The 15053-nt window shown below is 38.0% G+C and overlaps 1 protein-coding gene across 1 annotated transcript; it reads right to left on the reverse strand.

Annotated features, from left to right (window-relative positions):
• Positions 1–6973: 6973 nt before the first annotated feature.
• Positions 6974–13494, reverse strand: tmed6 (transmembrane p24 trafficking protein 6). The gene is made up of 4 exons (XM_051690394.1): positions 12916–13494; positions 12650–12776; positions 7732–7907; positions 6974–7366 (listed from the first exon to the last, which is right to left on the reverse strand). Exons 1-4 carry the CDS (start codon positions 13123–13125, stop codon positions 7136–7138), a joined length of 744 nt encoding a protein of 247 aa, XP_051546354.1. The 5' UTR covers positions 13126–13494; the 3' UTR covers positions 6974–7135.
• Between the last annotated feature and the right edge of the window lie 1559 nt (positions 13495–15053).

A 15053-nucleotide genomic window follows, 5' to 3' on the forward strand; every position in this document is an offset into this window, starting at 1 on the left:
TTCGGAGTGACAGATGGGGGCGCTATCAATCCACTTTACTCATCTTTTCTGAGAAATTTTAAAAAAGGGGGGAAAAATTATATGGCCGAGTCAAAATGGCAGACTACTCCTACTATTTCTGCCACAGACAAACATGGCAGAACTAGTGAGATTTGGTGGCCAAGATGGCGCTGAAGAAAGCTAACTTTTGAGAGGCGCAGTTTTCTTTTGTGTAAAACTTAGCTTTCGGTTTCTCAAATTTAAACTCGTTGGTGCAGGATATCTTTTATAGATGTTTTCTTAAGTTTAGACCAAAACGGGATCACTATCAAACTCCTCCTAGTGAGTTTGCTGTTACAACTGTGAATAGCTAATTTGCACGAGGGTACTTATTAGCTATTTATTGGGAACGAAAGATGAAAGCAAGTACGGTAAACTCTCAGAAGATTAAACAAAAATCCATGCCAATAGTTTGGGTCAAGTTGATCCACAACTATGTGAAACAAACAGGGTTGGGAGGGTTACTTTTGAAATGTATTCCACTACAGATTACAGAATACATGCTGTAAAATGTCATTTGTCATTTGTCATTCGTTAGATTACTCAAGGTCCGTCACGTATTCTAAATACTTTGGATTACTTCTTCAGCACTGGTAGATTTTTCACTTGTTTTGACTATAAAAACTCTGCTAGTACAGTAAGACAAAATACACATGTTAGAAATAAATTCTCTGATGAACCTAAATATCTTATGCAGTGTTGTTTCTAAAACAAGATAAATCAAATTGATCTTGTTTTAAGGATTTTTAGATATTTTTTACAGGAAAACAATACACAAATTATTATCAAGAATATGATTTTTGCCCTAATATCAAAGGTCTTACTAGAACGAAAAAAAGAAATTATGATCCAACGTGAATTTTCTTGATAAAAAAATATAATTCCTAGTAACATATGCATGTAAAATGGCTAGAAATAGCATTTTAGCTTAGTGTAAAGCTAACAATTTACACAAGGTTTATTTCTATTTCTTCTGCTCCAAACTTACTTCAAACTTATTCTCTGTCTGCTCATATGAATGTAACACATCATAAGAAAGTGTTTCACTGCTGTTCAAATGCACTTTGGATCGCATCATTTATATGTATAAATGTTTTCCATCTGAAAGGACTAAATATTAAATGAAACAAATGACAATAAAATGCAAAGTAATCTCTTTAGTAATCAAAATACTTTTTGAATGTAACTGTATTCTAAATACCAATGGTTTAAATTGTAACTGTAGTGGAATACAGTTACTTATATTTTGTATTTTAAATACGTAATCCCGTTACATGTATTCGTTACTCCCCAACACTGGAAACAAACCACTGACGAGCCTGAAGACCAGCCAGTTTTAGAAACATTGGGTAATAGCCCAGCAAAAAAAAAAAGAAAAGCAATAAGAATAGATATGCCTGAGACGGTCTCTAACTACACCTAGCTAACTGCAGTTAACAGAATTGCTGTTTGTTGAGAACACTGTGAAAGAAATCAAAGAGCAAGTGAGTGGCATAAATGGCAGGATGGATATGGTGGAGGAGAAATTAACAGCATTAAGTACAGAAAATAGGTTGTTGCGAAGCAGGGTGAATAAACTTGAGGCTTATCAAAGATGCTGGAATCAGAAAATATCTGGAATCCTGGAGCAGGATGACGAAAATGTCAGAATGACAGTAATCGAGCTTTTCTCCAACATTTCAAAACTCAGTGGATGTTGCTTACCGACTGGGTCCCGGCCAAAAAAGGGGAACGGATCTATACAACCATGCCGTATTCTTGTGCAGTTCTTACGACACGCAACTGCATGTGGACCGATGCAAAAAAATTCCAAGGTTCTCAAGCAAATGAATATAAAAATCACAGAGGAATTGACACGGTATGTGTCAAAGAGCCAAGTTATGGCCTCTGGTGGAAGAGGCCAGATGGCAGAGGAAGATTGCTGGATTCAAAGGCCCCTTTGCCATTGTCGATGGCAAAAGATTTACAGCTGATGGCATTGAATAAGGTGAAAAACATTCATTCGTTCTTAATACGAACAATTTTTATGCCGGATGTGCATAATTTGTAATTTTTTGAACAAAATGTTCAAGGGCAGCTACTATTTCCAATATTTTGTTTTGTTTTATCCTTGGATGCTGCTATACCTGTTTTATTTGTCCTGAAAGAAGGCATTTAAAGAAGCAAAGAGCTAATAATGGTACACTTATGCACCATAGTTCTAATTGTAAAAGGGTACCGTTTAATGTTGAGATTTTGCACTTTGTTTAACAGATCTCTTTATCATTTAAAAGTTAGATATGTTAATGTTCTCACTTTATTGTTTTTCAAATAATGTACGGGGAATTTGTGACATTACTAAGAGAAAAGTCTTATTTTTATTTTGTCAGTCTCAAAAAAGGAATATTTACTTTCTTCAAGAAACGCACTCATGTAAAAGTGGCGAAAAGTTTTGGCAAAATCAATGGGGGGAGCTCTATTCTGTCATTGTACCTTTTTAGACCAAAGTCCTTATTTTGTAGCAATACAAGATATCATAAAAAAAATGCAAAGACATGACTGATATATCAATATCTTTAAAATGGGAATTATTAAAAAATGAACGTAGAAGCTTTTCAATTAAATATGGTCAAGAACAGTCTAAAAAGAAAACAAAGAAAACCACTACTTAATGAAAATGAAAAAATGAGGCTGCATGTTCTACAAGAGAATCTTGACAAACTGTATATAGAAAAAGCGAGAGGAGCCTTTATAACATCAAGAGCCAAATGGCTAGAGTATGGGGATCACTTTATACCCAAAATCTCCCTGCATATCTCAAATATTTGTGAAAGTCCCTTATCATTAGAAGGGTTAGATCATACATTATCCAAAAGTCCTGGCCCTGATGGCTTACCTTTTGAATTGTATAGGACTTTCTGGAAGGATCTAACAGATTTGATTTTTTCTGCTTTTGAAGATTGCTTAAGATCTGGTGAACTATTAGAAACTATGAAACAAGGACTTATTACTCTTTTACCCAAACCAAATATATTTAATTTTATATTGAAATTTGGCGTCCCATCACACAACTAAATTCTGATTATAAATTATTAACTTCTCTTTTTGCTAAAAGATTGAAGCCTTGTCTGGAAGAAATTATTTCAATAACACAGCCAGGTTTTATGAAGGGTAGACATATCTCAAATAATATTCGCCTTTTCTTAGATATGTTATGCTACTCTGATCTTGTTGAAGATGGTGCCATTGTTTTGTTTCTAGATTTTTATAAGGCATTTGATTCTATTGAGCATGAATTTATATATATACAGCTTTAGATAAATTTTTATTAAAATGTCAAAACATGGTTTGAACTAAATACAAAAGGTATAAATAGCAGTGTTGCCCTTGCAGGAGGAACTTCAAAACATTTTGTACTTAGTAGGGTATACGACAAGGTTGCCTGATTTCCCCTTTCTTATTTTTGATTGCAGCAGAATTACAGAATCTTTATACAGTGAACTGTATTAGTTCTGAGGGTATAAGAATTGGTGAAAATATTGTCTTAATCAGTCAGCTGTCAGATTTTCATTAAAGATGAAAATGCCCTCATTCTGAGGGACGATTCAGCCTCACTCGCCCTCCCACCCGCCTCTTCTGTGATACCCAAGGGGTCACATGAGGAGGTACGGTGGGGCTGCGAGGTGGAGCAGGATGAATTTGAAGTGGTCCTCGTGCCGGCACACGCCCCACGAGACCCTCAATCTCCATGCAACGCGTGTATGCCGATACATTATGTGCATGACGAGCTCCAGCCCTCCGCAGGACCGCACAGCCTAGTCTCGTTAGGTGGTTCTGATGCTGGGTATGATGACTATGTCATGTCTCTCGCTGCATCAGGTGAGTGGTCAGTGGATGATTCTACCACCCCTCCCCCCAGCGAGGGCGAGAAGCGGGTTACGCGCCACTGACAAGGAGATGCTTCACGTCCTTTTTAAGGGCGGACGAAGAGCTCGATATCGAGTGGTCTCCTCCAGAGGAACCTACACAATCTTGCCTTGATGAATGGTTCCTGCAGTCCAGACACCATCAAGCGACCGCGTCTCGTAGATCTGCCCCGTTCTTCCCTGAAGTTCATAACGAACTGTCAAAATCCTGGCGTGCGCCCTATTCAGCACGCCCACACAGTGATTACATCCTCTCTAATGTGGATCACGGGGAAGAAAACGGTTATGCCCAACTGTGTTTCTGTGTCTCACACTAATCACATGCAATAAAGTGCACATTATGCACAAAGATTGCAAAAAGAGTACAGCCCTGGCAAGAGACTCTCACACTTTTTCAATAAGAGCTTTCCCACATCAAAACGGCCACACATTACGCACAACCACTTCCCAATTGCGAGCGGTGCATTATATCATGTATGAACATACAATGATTGTAAAAAGAGTACAGCGCTCGCACGAGATCAGCCCTTTGTGTGCTATGGAGGACACACGAAATGAATGTCCATCTCCAAGCAAAGACTTTCTCACTAGATCATTGATGCGATTCCCTGGCTTACGAGTCGCAGGGTAAGATCTGCCCAATTGGTGTTAAAGCACACTCAACTAGAAGCATGGCCTCCTCAGGGGCATGGACGAACGGTGTGTCTTTACAAGACATGTTTTGCAGCAGGATGGTCTTCTCAAAACACATTTGCAAGGTTTTACAACCTAGATGTAACGTCTCTCTCTTCACAAGTCCTCTCTGTTTAGAGCACTTGCTATTTCGTTTGCCAAACATATACTTATGCCCCTCACCTTAAGTACGGGCTCCCCATCATTTTACCAGAAAGTCACAAGCACTTTCATTATAAATAAACTCCTTTCCTGACTGAGTTAGTGAAGGGGTTAATTCATACTGTATGACAATAGTTCATATATTAATTCTGAGTGCTCCCCTCCTGGCCCAACATGAGGGTCACTCACTAGCAGCCGAGGTTACGTATGTAACCGAGATGTTTTTGTGAGTTAGGCGGGTACTGGCCGAGTTAGATGCATGCCGGACCCACACCCCTGGACTCCCCTGAGCGAATTAGATGCGATGTTAGATGCGGGGGATTGGAGCACGTGTTTCAGTCAACGGGCTAGGATGGCGGGCCACCTTCACCTTACCTGCTGTGGCCCCTGGGAAGACGCCCCTCGCGTCCCAGAAGGGTCCATCCTACATAATGCTCTCTTTCACAGTGAGGACACCAGATCCCCCTTTATTTTGGACACTTTACCCCATGGATACTTTATTTTCCCCATTTTAAACAGTTTATGTTTATTATTATTTCCAATAAACACCTCTCTGAGGCCTGATGTCACACCCACTGTGTCTGTCTCTTACTCACCCCAACACAGACAATTAAATCACAGGGGATGAGCGAGTTTTGTCATCTTTCTTACCCGGAAATGTGTTTGCCTGGTGAAGGGACTGGCTCGGTGGTTGCTAGAGAGATAGATGTGGCGTTGGTTGCCAGCAGGGGAGCAGCAGCTAGCTTGGGCCCCTCCTGGGTAGACTGACTGCAGGTAGAACTGACTGGATACATGAACCGACAGACTAACAAAGCTACAAAACAAACTGGCAAAAACATGAGGGAAGGAAGCACAATGTATAAGGAGGAAGCACAGGAGGAGCACGTGAAACCAATTAACAAAACGAGGACTAAATAACAACTAGATGGGGGGTGTGGTTAGGGCAAACAAGCAGGTGGAGAAGGGAGAGCACACGGCAAACACAAATAAAGACCCAGCCATGTGCTAAGATAGACTACTTACACAAACAAACAAACCAAAACAGAAAGGAGAGGAAGGCAGTCCAGCCAGGGTCGTGAGTTGTTGTAGACCCAGCAAAAAGGGCATTGCCCACTCAGATTTGATTTGTGCCACCTCAGTTTCAATTTTACACCCGTAGTCTAATATACAGTATAGGCTACATAAGCAAACATTTACTATAGTGCTGACTCCCACAGCAACTGTGTGTAAAGATGCCTGCTTTTGTCACCTGTGGTGGGCTACATGCTTTTGTGGGGTGGATAAAATAAGGCACGTAAACAACAGCAGATTGTACAGTCTGATTTTATATTACCACACATACCTAGCAACATATAAAGTCTACTGTATATATCAATTTGTTTGAGCTATACAATGAAGAATGATATGGACATCAAGAAATAGGCTACGTGACAGGCTACCTGAACAAAACAATGCAGTCCATGAGCCGCTGTTGCCTATAGCAACTACTGGATAGTTTGGCGCTTTGATGTTACCATCTTGTGTTAATGGAGTTAATAAAATGTGTCCTTAGCACTGAAAATATTCAAAGCGTTATGATCTTTCCACACTCTGGAGTTAGAGACTTCATCATTTGTCACTAGTGTTTAGTATGTACCACATACAACATAATATCTGTATGAGGAATGATGATATAAGACAAGCAACTTTAGGAAGAGGGGAAAAGAGCTAGCTAAAATAAGTGGAAAATGTAATCTATTTAAAACCTTTTTCCTGTTCTGTATTCCCATAGGTTCTGTTCTCTTTAGTAATTAATTTAGATTATGAATAATTGCTTATTATGTTAATTATTGACTTTTTTAACATTGTAATGTTATTTTTTAAACTAAATAATCAGACTTAAGCTTAGCTTATGAGTTACCTTACCTCTCAAAATTAAAACCTTTTTTAAATTTGTATTTTTCAACGCTGGATTATTTATTTCTCCACATTTCACCAAAAGATATGCAGGGTGCTTTGTAAAACTTTATATTACATAATTTAATCCCCAAAAACTAAAAAAGCTACTTCATGGAAAACGAGACTAGTGTAATTTAATCAATTAAGAACTGCAAAATTAAAGCTCCTTAACACATGCTGTTATAATATATGTAATTTCTGAGAATATAGTGAAGGTAGAATTCATAAAATATTTTATTGTGTTTACATTCCAGGACCAAAGAAAAAAAAATCTTGAAATTTGAGAACAGCTCTGACTTTATTTGGGTTTCCACAGCATGTATAACAAAAGAGAACACTAGAAAAAGAAAAGGGACATTATGAGGGTAATTCTCATGTCCAGACCGGTCATTTAAACAATCACAGGTTTGGTGTTGATGTTAACAGCGAGGTTTCTCAGCCTGTGCTGATTTGGTGTAGAAGAGCCTCTTTAGGAAGTATAGCTGCAGGTATCCAGCAGTAATAATGAGAAGACTCTGGACAGCAGACCATGTGCTCACGTAAGTGGAATTAGACTTCAGCAAGTAGAAATCAGCACCCCTTCTCATTCGCTCATAGTTGTAGTGACGCCACATGTGGAAGACAAACTTCTGCAGCCTGATGGTGCTTTCCTAAATGCAGATTATGGCAATGTGAACAAAACAGGTTGCAACAACATGAGGGTGAGTAAATTAAATTATTTTTTTGGCAAAGTATTCCTTAGTAAAGGTGTCTTTTGCCCCCATTTTTGTGACTTGAATATTATTGCTTAACCAAGGCTTGGTTCATGACTATTAATCGTGTTATATGAGTGGAACTTTGCAACGTCAGCGTGACCTTATTAATATTTCTGAACCAAGCCTTTTTCAAGTCATGGCGTTACAGCAAGCCTGTCTGCGCACTTCTTATGGACTTTTTGACAAAGTAACGGTAAGTAAATAGCAGTATTGTTATTATAAGGATGTGCTGACTGTTGCATTATGCAGCTGTTGCTTACCCCAATGGTGGACAATGTGCTGTTTATCTGTTTCATATCCTCTTCTTTCTTTTTCTTCTCTTCTTCTTTTTGAGTCTCAATTTTCTTTTGTCCCTCATAGTACACGCCAAAGTTCAGGAAAACTTGCATGCTCCCAAAACGATTGTGGAAATTGCTGAAGCACATCTGATAAAAACCTGCACATATAAGGAAAAAGCACTTAGCTGGGCATGTTACAAATTGTGAGGAATGTCAATCTTTGTTTCAAATATTTTAAAGGGTTACGAAACCCACCTTGTTGAGCCCCAATTTTCACACCTCAGACTGAGAAACAACTATATGTAAATATGTAAATATGTGGATGTGTATTGTGGACCAGAAGAGGGAAAACAGGAGAGGGTCAAGAACTACTTTTAAAAACACACAAACAGTGATGCTGAACCTCACATTATGAGTGGAGATTAAAACAAGAGAGTTTGAGGCTGTATATCAATCATGGGACAAAAGTGTGAAGAGTGAAGACAATGGAACAGTTTGCAAATCTGAATTTTTTGTTTTGATTTTTTGTTAAAACTTTTGAGAATGAAGTACGAATAGCACTCAAAGCAGATATTCCCTGCTGAAAAGACCAGCATTGCTGGTCATCAGCTTATGTTGTGTTTTGAGTGCTGGTTCCCCAGCATGGAATGCTGGTGTTTTAAACAGATGTCCCAAAAACAGACTGGAAATGGGTTAGCTGGGCAGGAGAAGGGAGAGGCAGGCAGGCCTCCACGTGTACATTCAACAACAAACTGGCACAGGATAGAGAGAACAGGGAGATTAAATAGGGAAGGTAATAAGGAGGGTAACAATGGAAGGCAGGTGAAGCAAATTAACTAATAACCAGGCAACAAGGGGGCATGGACTGGACATGAGACAGGAGAGCACATGGCAAACAAACTTGATAAAAGCCATGTGTTCAAACAAAAAATGAGACAAGACAGAGGAGCACATGGCAAGAGACTCGAACCCGAAGCCATGCGCTCACAAAAATGAGACATGGACAAGAACCTAAACCGAACAAGACCGAAGAGTCAGGATCCAGACACCATGCTCCGAACATGAAAACACAGACTAGACAGAAGAGAGCACAGCAAGGAAATAACACCTGAAGCCGTGCACTCACACAGAGAACAAGTTAATACAAGTTAAACTCATACATATAAAATAAAATAAAATCCCTCTTTTTCTAAAGAAAAAATTTGCCTTCAGTAAGGTACATACAATGAAAGTTTTGTCCAATACACAAAACATAAACAACATTTTTTACGAGTATAGGCACAGTACTTAAGCATAATATGTTTTAACATGACTCTAGTGTGATAAAATCACTTACTAACCTTGTCTGTGTAAAGTTATCCAGTATTTCAACTCCATTGTCATGACAATATAACAACGGTAAACCATAGTAGCAAATCCCGCAAACATGATGTAAATTAAAACAAGAAATGGAGTTGACATGACTTTGAGTTTTTAGGTTTTCATCATTGTCTTCTGTTTTTAAACAAGTCATCGTGTTGTCCTGTTTACGATCAGACACACGGCGAGAAGATGCGATTGGCACCATCTAAACAGAACAGCCTTCCCAAATACACATGGGATACACTGCTGCTTCATGTTTGGAGTGTGATAGCAGCCAGCCAACAAACATGATCGCTTCGGCGTGGTTATGAACTGTGATCCATTCTTACGTGTGATTTCAATCTTATGATGTCCATGATCCAACACACACAGAATAAGCGATGGAATCAGCGATCATAATAGCCCTCCCTCATAAACAGCATGTTTGGAGTGGGACTAGCACAACTGCAGCCAAGAAATGCTCATGCTGGTCTGGTTATGGACTGTAGTCCATTCTGACGAGTGATTTTGATCTGACCACAGTGTTTAATGTAAAAGTCCGCTCTCATATCTGTCCCCGAGTGCTGTTGAACAGCTGTTACGTCCGTGTCTGAATTCTCCACTGTGGCTGTTATGTCAGGTCACGCATGAGGCAGCGCTGTGACTGGATGGAAGCATTCTTTCTCATGAATAATGTGAAGAAACTCTCAGAATCTAGTAACGTACATGTGTGCTGTCCTACCAATCATAATTTGGAGTTTACGCATATACTGTACCTAATTTTTGTGATGTTGCTTCAACTTTGGTTTTGAAACCGAATGAACAAAATGGCTCAATGAAACGAAAAATTTATGTATAATAATGAGTGCTATAATTGTTTTCAGTAAAGTGCAACCTGTACATATCTGTTTTTTTGGGGTTTCATGACCTTTTAAAGGAACAGTTCCCTCCAAAAATGTAAATTATATTGTTAAAAATCTCAACCGCATTATAAACCTGTATGACTTTTAATAATAATTTGAAGAATTTTCTCACAACTCTTCTCTGTCAAGCTCCAAATAAAACAAAAAACACCATAAAAGAACCAAACATTTTTCCATATAACTAATGCTCTATATCATATATATATCATCTATACCCCCCAAATATTTCTTATATTATATCATTAGAGTCATGTAATCACGAGCACACAAACAACAGCGAGAGAGGAACAGGCTATTTTATTTATATGAAGTTTTTCGCACCTGCATTCCAATCTACATCTTGATGTAATCCTTCCTCATGATCACACAGTGTTTTCATGAGCTGAATGGGAGGCTAAACACTAAAGTGTGACGAGACTCACACTGCACGTGCAAGCCATTTGCGAATCACAAGCTGATCAACTATTTAGCCCTTTTCAGTGAATCGCACCTGCAGAATCCTAAAACTTTATTTCCAGGTTTCATTAATATTTTGAATAGAATTTTTGAACCGCACGATGTGGCTTTATGTTTTCTCTTTTAATCGTTTAATGTAATTTTGTGTGACTATGGTTTAAGGAGGGTGTAACTGTATGCTGGGTTGGAAATCTCAAGGATTAATAGTGGTGTTTTCCTTATTACATCACATGTTGGACTCAAGATGGTGCCAAGTATGGCTGCTGCGTTGCGAGCTCCGACACAACATGGTAGTGTTTTGTTTGTTTTGTTTACAATTCTTATGTTTTTTGTCTTGGATGTTGTCTGCCTGATTGTCTACGACAGACAAACACTTTTGGACATTGGTTCAGCAATTACACACTGTAAACCGGACTTCAAATTCCTCAATGCCGACCCACTGTTTACAAACACGCAAGCAGAGCCCTTTGTCTGGGCTGCACGGCCGCGGAAACGCAGGATGAAAAGGGGAAACAGAGCCGGCGTACTCATCAGAGTAAGACGCCGTGCAAATCGACCCCCGTTTTCTGGTTCCGGTCCACATATGAAGCAATGTAAAAACTACAGAAACGAGGGGTCCAGATGGAGAACAACAAATGAGTTCAGACACAACTTGTGCAGTTGTTGACTGTCAAAACCATTTAAAGCAGTTAATTTTATAAAAATAATTAACCTCTTGCCATCTCTTCATGCTGTATACCCACTCAGTTAAGAGACGGTTTTCGCAACTCTGTGAAGTATCAGCACTATGGAGCCACGTTTTTAGTTTGCCGAAAATGCTGGAGACTGAAAAATGAAAACCAGCTTCTGCTATGAATCGTGGAACACTTCCGTGTTCAGGAAAAAGATTGATAGCATTTTGCAAGTACAGGTCCATTCACACAGCACATGTTTGCTGAAAATACGCTTGTGAGTCCTGAATATTTAAGCATGTCATCTTGGTTACTGAATGTGGCTGTCAGTGTTGTTTATGTACGAACTGTGTGTGAACATAACCATACTTAAGGCTACATCCACATTAATCCAGATACATTTGAAAATGGCATTTTAGTTTTCGAAACACTCCATCCACACTGCCAGTTTCAAACATTTTCCAAAAGTTGCCCGTTCACACTGAAACATCTGACAACACTTAAATCCCCTTACTGTGCATTGGGGGTCATGTAAAAAGCGTGGCCCTGCATCATTTCCATGTATGGTCTGAAAAACAATTGTTCTCGTGTTCCGCCGCCGGACAGCAATACCGAGTAAACTTCCCGTCACCTTTGAAGGAATGCAATGTGAAGGTTGTACAACGTAACATTTATCTTTAACAACGCTCTGGATAGCAGGCACAACAATGCCACAACAACATGAGCCACCAACTTGATTGTTTTAAGTTGAATGGATCACATACAGTAACTGCAACAAAAACATAACCGTTTTTGAATATCTCCGTTTTCTCTGTCCACACTACAACACGTAGACGCCATTTTAAAATGTATCCACTTGGGAGAGCATTTTGGGAAAGCTCAGTTTTTGCTGGACAAAAACGTTATCTCAGCATGGAAGGAAGGCTAAAAAGTAGAGAAAAAGGTGTGTTTTCAAACGGAAACATATTAGTGTGGACGTGGCCTTAGCATTCAAAAACAGAACTGGCAACCATATTTGCTGTGTGAATGAGACCATATTAAAATTGGCACATTGTGTTTGCTAACGATACGCATGAGAACCAATGGCATTTTGGCATCAATGACATCAAACCTGGTGCTGTGCATCCATACACCATTTTCGTGATTGAGATTTGAGCACTTCAGTGGAGGGTAAGTTTATCAGAGAATAGCAACTCAAATTTTTGTCTGTTCCTACCAAAAAGCTGCTCTGCGACTGTGACATGTTCTACTTTTTTTAATACGTTTTTGGAGCTTGAGAGATGTAATCACTTTGAACACTTAGATGTATGAAAAAGATAACAATGACAATTTCCATTTTGAAGTGAACTTTTCCTTTAATTTAGTGTGGCATTCACTACATGGTCTCTTGAAACACGGATCTGTAAAAGATAAATGTACTTAATTAAAAGATTACGTGTGAGAGAGATAAAGCTCTTGTTCTGCTTTAGCCCATGTGTTACATACAAATCATGTAAAGTTGGGACTCACCAGTCTCCTCCACATTGAATGCAATCTGACCACTTGCATCGTCAGCTTTGCCGACTAATAAGCTGCTTGGAGCATTGACCATAACAGAGAGATGTCTTTCAAGGGCCACACCAGTTACCAGCTGGACCTAACAAATTCATAGTGAGACATCCCATTTGAAAGCTTCAAGTCCATATCAGCAATGCCATTGCCACATATTTTAATATTATTTTAGTTCTATTTCAGCTCTACTTCAGTTACCCTCAGCAGAACAACTTTATACTTACCATAAAGTTGAGGTAAAAGCGCTCGCCATAGTGTGCAAAGTGCCAGTAGCACTGGAGGCCTCCAGCAGGCAGTACAATTGCAAAGTCATACTGATCTGCTCCCCAGAAAAGTTCTTGATCGGAAAGGTCTGGATGAGGATCTTTCAATGCTCCGCTGTTGCTCAACCCGAACATAAATAATAGCCAAACAAGACAGACTTTCTGCAACATTTCAAAACCTTTCAGGGTGTATATGAATGGTATTGAGCTAAATGAAGCAGATTTTTTCAGTTTCTCAGTTCACAGAAGTTTCTGATGATGATTAACTTTGAGTCTGACTTGTGGTCGCACAATTGTTCTAGGCTATACAGGTGGGAAAATTCAAGTTTGGTCACAGGTGCACTGGACAACATTTCCGAAGTGCCCTAGGGAAACTAGAGGAGTTTTTTCTTTGTAAGTTTTCATCCTGAAGGTTTCTGTACAACACATCTAAATGTGGTTTTAGAAATACAAAAATACAGTACAATTTAGTTTGTTCAGCCTTATAGAAGCTTTGCTAAATTGCTGTGGTACAATAATGTAAAATGTCCACCTATAAATAACTTTTAAATAATAATTCATTGTATTTCATGCCCCAATCTTTGGAATTAATATATTTAAAATCTCCTGTCAGACGTTTGAGGTTTGGGGTTGAGGTTGAGTCGCAAAGCTATAGGAACTGTTTTATTACTTGAATAAATAAAGTTTTATTAATGTAATTTTATTAAAGATTAAACAATTTAATTTAATGGAATTTTTGTCATGAAATTGATATGTGTAAACCTAAAATAGAAAATAGGCTAAAATATTAATTGAGTATGTGCCATTGATTATTGAACTATTTATGTGGGTGGGTGGTATGTATGTTGATTGGGAGAAAGTTTTCTATCTGCCAAGGAAATATTCAATGAGAAGATTCATAATTCATAATCAAAATTATTCATCTGCGTCACCCTATAACTTTGGATTATATCAATAAATATATCTTTCTTTTTTCCACAGGCAATTTGTTTAATATATTTTGGTGTTGTGGGTTGTTATACTTACATCTCTGGAAAAAGATTTAGGATATTTTATGTTGTTTGATTTCTGATATTCCTTTGAAATTCAAAAAAGGTATTATTGTTAATACCGTAGATTAAAAGACATGAGTCAGGTATTTTTATTGAATTAATTTAGGCTAAATATTTTATACATAGGATTTTTTTTCTATTATGCATTATGATTTGTGTGACTGTATATATATATATATATATATATATATATTTAGGCACTTGTGAAAAATGTTGCATAGTGAGGATGTCTTCAAAAATAATGACATAAATAGTTTTCATTTATCACTTAATGTCATACAAAGTCCAGTAAACAGAAAAAGAGCTAAATCAATATTTGGTATGAACACTTTTGCCTTCAAAACAGCACCAATTCTCCTAGGGACACCTGGACACAGTCTTTCTTGGTTGTTGGCAGATAGAATGTTCCAAGCTTCTTGGAGAATTCACCACAGTTCTTCTATCTATTTAGGCTGTCTCAATTGCTTCTGTCTCTTTATGTAATCTCAGACAGGCTCGATGTTCTGTGGGGGGCTTTGTGGGAGCCATGACATCTGTTGCAGGGCTCCCTGTTCTTCTATTCTAATCTTTTCTATTTGCAAAAGTAATGTTTGGGAGTCTAACATTTATATTTCCTATTGACACACTAAAGCTGAAGATATAAATAACCATCTTAAGACAAATGCTTTTGTGAAACATCTTATGTGCCTAAGATTTTGCACTGTACTAATATATATATATATATATATATATATATATATATATATATATATATATATATATATATATATATATATATATATATATATATATATGTTTTTTTTTTTTTTTCACTGTGTGTGTGTGTGTGTGTGTGTGTGTATGTGTGTAGGTACTATTATTATTATTGTTTTTTCTATTAATAGAAACAATTTCCCCCCTCTGGCATTTAATATACGGTCATTTTGAAACTTTCTTGTCTGTTCTATTTTTATTTTATTTTTTTAAAGAAGAAGAAGAAGAAGAACAAGAAGAAGATACGACGCGTATCTGACCAATTAGAGACAACTTCCGCGCTTCTAAGCTCCG

The sequence above is a fragment of the Myxocyprinus asiaticus genome, chromosome 46, assembly GCF_019703515.2.
Source record: "Myxocyprinus asiaticus isolate MX2 ecotype Aquarium Trade chromosome 46, UBuf_Myxa_2, whole genome shotgun sequence".
Lineage (NCBI taxonomy): Eukaryota > Metazoa > Chordata > Actinopteri > Cypriniformes > Catostomidae > Myxocyprinus > Myxocyprinus asiaticus.